This window comes from Salmo salar, unplaced genomic scaffold, assembly GCF_965601325.2.
Source record: "Salmo salar unplaced genomic scaffold, fSalSal1 ptg000536l, whole genome shotgun sequence".
Classification (NCBI taxonomy): Eukaryota; Metazoa; Chordata; class Actinopteri; order Salmoniformes; family Salmonidae; genus Salmo; species Salmo salar.
This window is the reverse complement of record NW_027675413.1, coordinates 1,382,127-1,392,500: the sequence shown is the minus strand read 5'-3', so window position 1 is coordinate 1,392,500 and position 10,374 is coordinate 1,382,127. Positions and strand designations below refer to the sequence as shown.

At 40.2% G+C, this 10,374-nt stretch overlaps 1 protein-coding gene across 1 annotated transcript; it reads right to left on the bottom strand.

The window, feature by feature from the left end:
- Nucleotides 1-3,169: 3,169 nt before the first annotated feature.
- LOC145876270 (NLR family CARD domain-containing protein 3) lies at nt 3,170-7,342 on the bottom strand (the record flags this gene model as incomplete). The annotated part of the gene is given in 3 exon segments (XM_082972065.1): nt 3,170-3,343; nt 3,770-5,558; nt 7,324-7,342. Coding segments are annotated over 3 exon segments (1,982 nt in total), but the record flags the coding sequence as incomplete, so codon positions are not given.
- Nucleotides 7,343-10,374: the final 3,032 nt, after the last annotated feature.

The following is a 10,374-nucleotide window of genomic DNA, read 5'->3' as shown; positions in this document are numbered from 1 at the left end:
AAATTATCAAAGTTTTGCCTGCAGATAGAAACATGTATAATACAAATATTTGAGTAGACTGACCAGACCAGTTTAAAATCAGTATCAGTCAAAAGACAGACAGTGAGGTATCAGATTTAGATTGTATTGAGTATACAGTCCACACCATATCTATTTTGACAGTGAAGATAACATTTTAAATGTGGCTCTAAACTCCAACATTTTGGATTTCAGATCAAATGTTTCATATGAGGAGACAGTATATAATGTCACCTTTTATTTGAGGGTATTTTAATACATACAGTTGAATTCAGAAGTTTACATACACCTTAGCCAAATACATTTAAACTCAATTTTTACAATTCCTGACATTTAATCCTAGTAAAAATTCCATGTCTTAGGTCAGTTAGGATCACCACTTTATTTTAAGAATGTGAAATGTCAGAATAATAGTAGAGAGAATGATTAATTTCAGCTTTTATTTCTTTCATCACATTTCCAGTGGGTCAGAAGTTTACATACACTCAATTAGTATTTGGTAGCATTGCCTTTAAATGGTTTAACTTGGGTTAAACGTTTCAGGTAGCCTTCCACAAGCTTCCCACAATAAGTTGGGTGAATTTTGGCCCATTCCTCCTGACAGAGCTGGTGTAACTGAGTCAGGTTTGTAGGCCTCCTTGCTCACACACGCTTTTTAATTCTGGCCACAAATGTTCTATAGTATTGAGGTCAGGGCTTTGTGATGGCCACTCCAATACCTTGACTTTGTTGTCCTTAAGCCATTTTGCCACAACTTTGGAAGTATCGTTGGGGTCATTTTCCATTTGGAAGACCCATTTGTGACCAAGCTTTAACTTCCTGACTGATGTCTCGAGATGTTGCTTCAATATATCCACAATTTTCCTGCCTCATGATGCCATCTATTTTGTGAAGTGCACCAGTCCCTCCTGCAGCAAAGCACCCCCACAACATGATGCTGCCACCGCCGTGCTTCACAGTTGGGATGGTATGATGGCTGTGTGGTCCCATGGTGTTTAGACTTGCGTACTATTGATTGAACGTGTTACCTTCAGGCGTTTGGAAATTGCTCCCAAGGATGAAGCAGACTTGTGGAGGTCTACAATCTTTTTTTCTGAGATTTTGGCTGATTCCTTTTCTTTTTCCCATGATGTCAAGCAAAGAGGCACTGAGTTTGAAGGTAGGCCTTGAAATACATCCAAATTATGTCAATTAGTCTATCAGATGCTTCTAAAGCCATAACATCATTTTCTGGAATTTTCCAAGCTGTTTAAAGGCACAGTCAACTTAGTGTATGTAAACTTCTGACCCACTGGAATTGTGACACAGTGAATTATAAGTGAAATAATCTGTCTGTAAACAATTGTTTCAAAAATTACTTGTGTCATGCACAAAGTAGATGTCCTAACCGACTTGCCAAAACTATAGTTTGTTAACAAGAAATTTGTGGAGTGGTTGAAAAACACGTTTTAATGACTCCAACCTAAGTGTATGTACACTTCCGACTTCAACTGTATGTGATTCACGATTAAAAACGAAATTCTGATGATGCCATGATTAAGAAGAATCATGAATGAATCATGAATCATAATGAGTGAGAAAGTTACAGAGGCCACAACAAAACATGCTAACCTCTCACCATTACCAATAACAGAGGCTACAACAAAACATGCTAACCTCTCACCATTACCAATAACAGAGACTACAAGAAAACATACTAACCTCTCACCATTACCAATAACAGAGGCTACACAAACATGCTAACCTCTTACCATTACCAATAACAGAGGCTACAACAAAACATGCTAACCTCTCACCATTACCAATAACAGAGGCTACAACAAAACATGCTAACCTCTCACCATTAGCAATAAAGGAGGCTACAACAAAACATGCTAACCTCTCACCATTACCAATAACAGAGGCTACAACAAAACATGCTAACCTCTCACCATTACCAATAACAGAGGCTACAACAAAACATTCTTACCTCTCACCATTACCAATAACAGAGGCTACAACAAAACATGCTAACCTCTCACCATTACCAATAACAGAGGCTACAACAAAACATGCTAACCTCTCACCATTACCAATAACAGAGGATACAACAAAACATGCTAACCTCTCACCATTACCAATAACAGAGGATACAACAACACATGCTAACCTCTCACCATTACCAATAACAGAGGCTACAACAAAACATGCTAACCTCTCACCATTACCAATAACAGTGGATACAACAAAACATGCTAACCTCTCACCATTACCAATAACAGAGGGGGTTTGATCTTTGTGCCTCCGTTTCTCATTTATCATCATTCATGATTCATTCATGGTTATTCATAATCATGGTAGCATCCACATGAATGTAGAAGTCACTGACAATAGAAGTGAAGTGACTCCAAAATGACAGGACATTATTTACTAATCAGTATCCATTAGGAAAAACATCATCCAAAACACAACCAAGACCAACTGCTAATGAATTCAACAAGTTAGTAGAATCACAAGCCTCACTGCAGGTGTCAGGAATCCCGCTTCCTGAGTCTGTTTCTGCCTGAGCTGACTGTTTTTTGTTTGGTGTCTAAGGGTGCGTTCAGAAACCTATCTGGTTGCTAGGCGACGAAGTTAGGCGGGAGATCTAGTGATTACCATACACCTGCATCTCATCAACCTTCTGCACACCTGGTCCTGATCATCACCTCTTCATAAGCCCTGAGCTGACATCCATTCCCTGCTGGATCGTTAGCAACGAACAGCCTCATGTTTCCTGAGCTAGTCTTGTTGTTTTGTTCTTGTTACTGGTTACTCTGTCTACAGTCATCCTCCCGGAACATTCAACTCCCTTGCCTGGCCGTCGGTGGATACAGTGACGTCATTGAATCCACCCATCTACTCTCATCAACTCACTTCCGCTGCCGCTCCGTCTCCTGGATCACTCAAATTACACATCAAGACTACCAATAAATAGTCACCTTCATTTTACTCACCTGGTCTGCTTCTGGGTTCTGTCTTAGAGAAACGTGACAGCAGGCATGGAATATGGGACAACATGCTAAACTTATGACTACTTTAATACACTATAAGTAATATGTCCGAATAATTACGACTTTTTCAAATGGGAGAACTACATGCATAAAGTACTTTCATATCTGATAATACTGACCTCAGAGTCTCCAGTTTACAGTGGGGATTCCCCAGTACAGCAGAGAGCAGCTCCACTCCTGAATCCTTCAGGTCATTGTTACTTAGGTCCAGATCTCTCAGGTGTGAGGGGTTTGAACTGAGAACTGAGGCCAACACTTTACAGGATGTGTCTGTGAGTTTACAGCCAGTGAGTCTGCAAACACAGAAGAAATACAATGACAGACAGGTTGTATTAAAATGATACGCTTAGCTTTCTCTGTTTACGCTGTTACCCATTTACAAATAATGTGTTGGGTTTGACCTCAGAGCTGAGACCAGAGAAGCACAGCCTTCCTCTGTGACTCCACAGCCTGACAAAGAGATCATGACTTCAAACACATTGTTAATTTAGTGTAGAAGGACAATGGCAGATGCATTTGGTTAATTCTCCCAAACAACATATAGATTCTTCTTCTGTCTCCTAGAGTTGTATGGTCATATTGTTATACTAATGTGAAAATCAATGCATTTATTCAATGTTTTCAATATAATATTAAACACATATTATAATGCATATTTTTCTTTAACCTGAATATTTCTTCCTGATGATTAGTTTTTATATGTCATTTTATGTACTCACAGAAATGCACTGGAGTCTTTGAACACTGGCAGCAGCCTCAGAAGACCTTCCTCTGATCTGGAGTATTTCTTCAGGTCAAACACATCCAGCTCCTTTTCTGAAGTCAGCAACACAAAGACCAGAGCTGACCACTGTGCAGGTGACAGGTTGGGTTTTGAGACACTTCCTGAGCTCAGGTAGCTTTGGATCTCCTCCACTAGAGAATGGTCATTCAGTTCATTCAGACAGTGGAACAGATTGATGCACCTCTCTGGAGAGGGATTCTCCCTGATCTTCTCCTTGATGTAGTTCACTGTGTCTTCATGGGTCTTTGAGCTACTTCTTGTCTTTGTCAGTAGACCTCGTAAGTGCTTCTGATTGGACTTCAGTGAGAGGCCCAGAAGGAAGCGGAGGAAAAGGTCCAGGTTTCCCATCTCACTGTGTAAGGCTTTATCCACAGCACTCTTGTAGAAAGAAACTTCAGGCTTTCTGAACAGCGCAGAAAGGTTCCTGGATGTTGATTGTGGTTTGTCCATTAGATTCTCATTGTTGTTGATGAATGAGAGGAACACATATACAGCAGCCAGAAACTCCTGAATGCTCAGATGCACGAAGCAGTACACCTTGTCCTGGTACAGAACACATTCCTCTTTAAAGAGCTGTGTGCACAATCCTGAGTACACCGAGGCTTCATTGACATCAATGCCAGCCTCTTTCAGGTCTTCTTCATAGAAAATCAGATTGCCATTCACAAGCTGTTGAAAAGCCAGTTTTCCCAGTGACAGAATGCTCTCTTTATTCCAGTGTGGACCTGTCTCTTCTTCCCCAAGATACTTTTCATCCTTCTGTTTGGTATAAAACTCCACAAGGTGTGTGTACATCTCAGTCAGAGTCTTGGGCATCTCTTCTCTCTTATGTTTCAGCATGTGTTCGAGGACTGTTGCAGAAATCCAACAGAAGACTGGAATGTGGCACATGATGTGGAGGCTCCTTGATGTCTTTATGTGTGAGAGGATTCTGCTGGCCAGGTCCTCATCACTGAATCTCTTTCTGAAGTACTCCTCCTTCTGTGGGTCATTGAACCCTCGTACCTCTGTCACCTGGTCAACACACCCTGAAGGGATCTTATTGGCTGCTGCAGGTCGGGTAGTTATCCAGAGGAGAGCAGAGGGAAGCAGATTTCCCTTGATGAGATTTGTCAGCAGAACATCCACTGAGGTTGACTCTGTGACGTCCCAACAGATCTTGTTCTTCTGGAAGTCTAGGGGCAGTCGGCACTCATCCAGACCATCAAAGATGAACACAACTTTGTACTTGTCGAAGTTTGACATTCCTGATTGTTTGGTTTCCATTGAAAAGTGATTAAGAAGTTCAATCAAAGTGTGTTTGTCCCCTTTCATCAAATTCAGCTCCCGGAAAGGGAATGAAAATACAAATTGGACATCCTGATTTGCTTTTCCTTCAGCCCAGTCCAGAATGAACTTCTGCACAGAGACTGTTTTTCCAATGCCAGCGACTCCCTTTGTCAGCACAGTTCTGATGAGTTTGTCTTGTCCAGTTAAGGGTTTGAAGATGTCGTTACATTTGATTGCAGTCTCTGGTCTTGCTTGTTTCCTGGTTGTTGTCTCAATCTGTCTCAGCTCATGTTCATTATTGACCTCTCCTGTTCCTCCCTCTGTGATGTAGAGCTCTGTGTAGATCTGATTGAGAAGTGTTGGGTTTCCTTGTTTAGCGATCCCCTCAAATACACATTGAACCTTCTTCTCTAGATTAGATTTGAGTTCACGTTGGCAAATCACAGCAAGCTCATCTGAATGAAGAAATAACACAGAGGATATTAATATTACGTCTGTTTTAATGCCTACAGTATTGTAGGACTGTTATAACATTTTAAATCATAATCATTTATTCTCTTAACTGTCTATATAAATGTGTAAATGTTTTCATAATGCATTACAGACTGGTGTGACTGATTATATTATTATTGGTATTATTGATGGTATTATTAATGTTGTCTCTCTTTCTCTCTCTAAATTAATCAACACAACACATCCCTGCTGCTACTTGATGAGGTCACTAGGTGTTGTGTTAAGGCTGCTACAATATCATTGAGTTACACAGCTACTTTAGCTGTACTTTAGCCACAGCTTTTAAATGTTATAAAACAGCATTCATCATGAGGCAGACAGATCTTACATTTCTCCAGTGTGTCAGCAAGCTCCTTCTGGTTCATTTTCCTCAGGACGTGCAGTGTGATCTTCAGAGCCCCCTCTCTGGCACTGCTCTCCTGCTTCTCATCTTCAGCATCCACCACTTCCTTATCCTGCTTCTGACTCTCATAGCCTTCTGGGAGTTCTGGACTAAGAATCCTCTTGAACATCTTCAGCTCGTTCTTCACAAATGTCGTCATTTTCTCTTCAAGCAACTGAAATAAATCAAGTAAATAAGTTAAGCAAGAGAAGAAATGCTTTCTCATTAACACATTAATGAATAATTGACAGATCAACTTTACTTGAAGTAAACTAAAACAAATGTTAATAACAGGATCACATACACTGAATATAGAGTCCAGGTCTGTTTGATGCCTCTGGGAAGACTGACCACTGAGAATCTCTGACTCTGATCTCTCCTGTTGGTTTCTGTGGACAAAACATGAGATTACAGTACACACACACACACACACACACACACACACACACACACACACACACACACACACACACACACACACACACACACACACACACACTGTTTTAGGACTATGAAAATGGACTAAAGTATTAGCCTATGGATTATGAAAACAACCAAAAGAAATGTGAAAATGGGAGAGGAGAAATGACTAGAGACAGTGTTGTTTAACTCACTGACCATGACCCATGAGTTCTTCTTACCTTTGTTCAGTAGAAAAGTCTCCCTCTCTAAACTTCATAGGTAGATTCATAGACTTGTCACTCTTCATGGACACACAGCTGGGTACAGGGGAGGCTGGTCTCTCCTGCTTGATTGGTCTTCAACACAACAGAGACAAACATTACATCTCTCATCTACTCTGATCTCAGATGGGGAAACAAGTGTTTCATTCCAAAATGCTATATATCCATTTTCAGAAATGTTGGGAAATGTAATTTTATTGTTTAAAGAAATTATTAAACCACTGCAAGGCTTTATAAAGGCTTCTAACGTTTGTAATTTCCACTTCAAAATGTCAGACTTGATTTGATGAAAAAAATGGATCAACCACTACAAAAAATGTCCCTTAATTTACAATCCACACGAACAAACACATTTGCTGCTGTTTTCCTGCTGTGAGAAACTGGGTCAAATTAAGAGATGGCATCTGTAAGTGCATTCATCTAAAGATATCTAGGTGAGACAACCACATATCACAGTCAAATATACAGGATACCAACATTCCATTCCTGTTAAACAATGGATATACAGCATTTAGCAACAAAACACATTTTCACACACACATCTAAAATCTTGAACAGTTATATAGAATGTACCCATAAGAAATACCTTCTGATTAACAAACGTTTTAGAATATACATTCTTAAACAAAATAGTCAGCTCACCTCTTAGCTTTGGTATCATGTCCCCCAGAGACACTCATTTTAGAGGCAGGACCCCCCTCCTCTCTCTCCCCAGAGAGACTCATTTTAGAGGCAGGACCCCCCTCCTCTCTCTCCCCAGAGAGACTCATTTTAGAGGCAGGACCCCCCTCCTCTCTCTCCCCAGAGACACTCATTTTAGAGACAGGACCCCTAAACAGAGATCCAGCATGTTGGTTGTGGTTAACACAGTGACCCCTAAACAGAGATCCAGCATGTTGGTTGTGGTTAACACAGTGACAACTAAACAGAGATCCAGCATGTTGGTTGTGGTTAACACAGTGACAACTAAACAGAGATCCAGCATGTTGGTTGTGGTTAACACAGTGACAACTAAACAGAGATCCAGCATGTTGGTTGTGGTTAACACAGTGACAACTAAACAGAGATCCAGCATGTTGGTTGTGGTTAACACAGTGACAACTAAACAGAGATCCAGCATGTTGGTTGTGATTAACACAGTGACAACTAAACAGAGATCCAGCATGTTGGTTGTGGTCAACACAGTGACAACTAAACAGAGATCCAGCATGTTGGTTGTGGTTAACACAGTGACAACTAAACAGAGATCCAGCATGTTGGTTGTGGTTAACACAGTGACAACTAAACAGAGATCCAGCATGTTGGTTGTGGTTAACACAGTGACCCCTAAACAGAGATCCAGCATGTTGGTTGTGGTTAACACAGTAACAACTAAACAGAGATCCAGTATGTTGGTTGTGGTTAACACAGTGACAACTAAACAGAGATCCAGCATGTTGGTTAACACAGTGACAACTAAACAGAGATCCAGCATGTTGGTTGTGGTTAACACAGTGACAACTAAACAGAGATCCAGCATGTTGGTTAACACAGTGACAACTAAACAGAGATCCAGCATGTTGGTTGTGGTCAACACAGTGACAACTAAACAGAGATCCAGCATGTTGGTTGTGGTTAACACAGTGACAACTAAACAGAGATCCAGCATGTTGGTTGTGGTTAACACAGTGACCCCTAAACAGAGATCCAGCATGTTGGTTGTGGTTAACACAGTAACAACTAAACAGAGATCCAGCATGTTGGTTGTGGTTAACACAGTGACAACTAAACAGAGATCCAGCATGTTGGTTGTGGTTAACACAGTGACAACTAAACAGAGATCCAGTATGTTGGTTGTGGTTAACACAGTGACAACTAAACAGAGATCCAGCATGTTGGTTAACACAGTGACAACTAAACAGAGATCCAGCATGTTGGTTGTGGTCAACACAGTGACAACTAAACAGAGATCCAGCATGTTGGTTGTGGTTAACACAGTGACAACTAAACAGAGATCCAGCATGTTGGTTGTGGTTAACACAGTGACCCCTAAACAGAGATCCAGCATGTTGGTTGTGGTTAACACAGTGACAACTAAACAGAGATCCAGCATGTTGGTTGTGGTTAACACAGTGACAACTAAACAGAGATCCAGCATGTTGGTTGTGGTTAACACAGTGACAACTAAACAGAGATCCAGCATGTTGATTGTGGTTAACACAGTGACAACTAAACAGAGATCCAGCATGTTGGTTGTGGTTAACACAGTGACAACTAAACAGAGATCCAGCATGTTGGTTGTGGTTAACACAGTAACAACTAAACAGAGATCCAGCATGTTGGTTGTGGTTAACACAGTGACAACTAAACAGAGATCCAGCATGTTGGTTGTGGTTAACACAGTGACAACTAAACAGAGATCCAGCATGTTGGTTGTGGTTAACACAGTGACAACTAAACAGAGATCCAGCATGTTGGTTGTGGTTAACACAGTGACAACTAAACAGAGATCCAGCATGTTGGTTGTGGTTAACACAGTGACAACTAAACAGAGATCCAGCATGTTGGTTGTGGTTAACACAGTGACCCCTAAACAGAGATCCAGCATGTTGGTTGTGATTAACACAGTGACCCCTAAACAGAGATCCAGCATGTTGGTTGTGGTTAACACAGTGACAACTAAACAGAGATCCAGCATGTTGGTTGTGGTTAACACAGTGACAACTAAACAGAGATCCAGCATGTTGGTTGTGGTTAACACAGTGACCCCTAAACAGAGATCCATCATGTTGTTTGTGATTAACACAGTGACAACTAAACAGAGATCCAGCATGTTGGTTGTGGTTAACACAGTGACAACTAAACAGAGATCCAGCATGTTGGTTGTGATTAACACAGTAACAACTAAACAGAGATCCAGCATGTTGGTTGTGATTAACACAGTGACAACTAAACAGAGATCCAGCATGTTGGTTGTGGTTAACACAGTGACAACTAAACAGAGATCCAGCATGTTGGTTGTGGTTAACACAGTAACAACTAAACAGAGATCCAGCATGTTGGTTGTGGTTAACACAGTGACAACTAAACAGAGATCCAGTATGTTGGTTGTGGTTAACACAGTGACAACTAAACAGAGATCCAGCATGTTGGTTGTGGTTAACACAGTGACAACTAAACAGAGATCCAGCATGTTGGTTGTGGTTAACACAGTGACAACTAAACAGAGATCCAGCATGTTGGTTGTGATTAACACAGTGACAACTAAACAGAGATCCAGCATGTTGGTTGTGATTAACACAGGGCCAACTAAACAGAGATCCAGCATGTTGGTTGTGATTAACACAGGGCCAACTAAACAGAGATCCAGCATGTTGGTTGTGGTTAACACAGGGCCAACTAATTATTGAATGTAAATTGTTCTCATTTATTCATTCTCTTAGAAATAAAACATTTCCTAACAGACATATCCAAACAGTCAGGTGATTTAATGCATCACATGAACATGTAATCATGACTGATATTTGCCACCTCATCTCCATGTTTAGTGTCAATAATAATAATAATAATAATAATAATAACAATAATAACAATAATAATAATAACAATAATAACAATAATAATAATAATAATAATAATAATAATAATAATAATAATAACAATAATAACAATAATAATAATAATAATAATAATAATAATAATAATAATAATAAT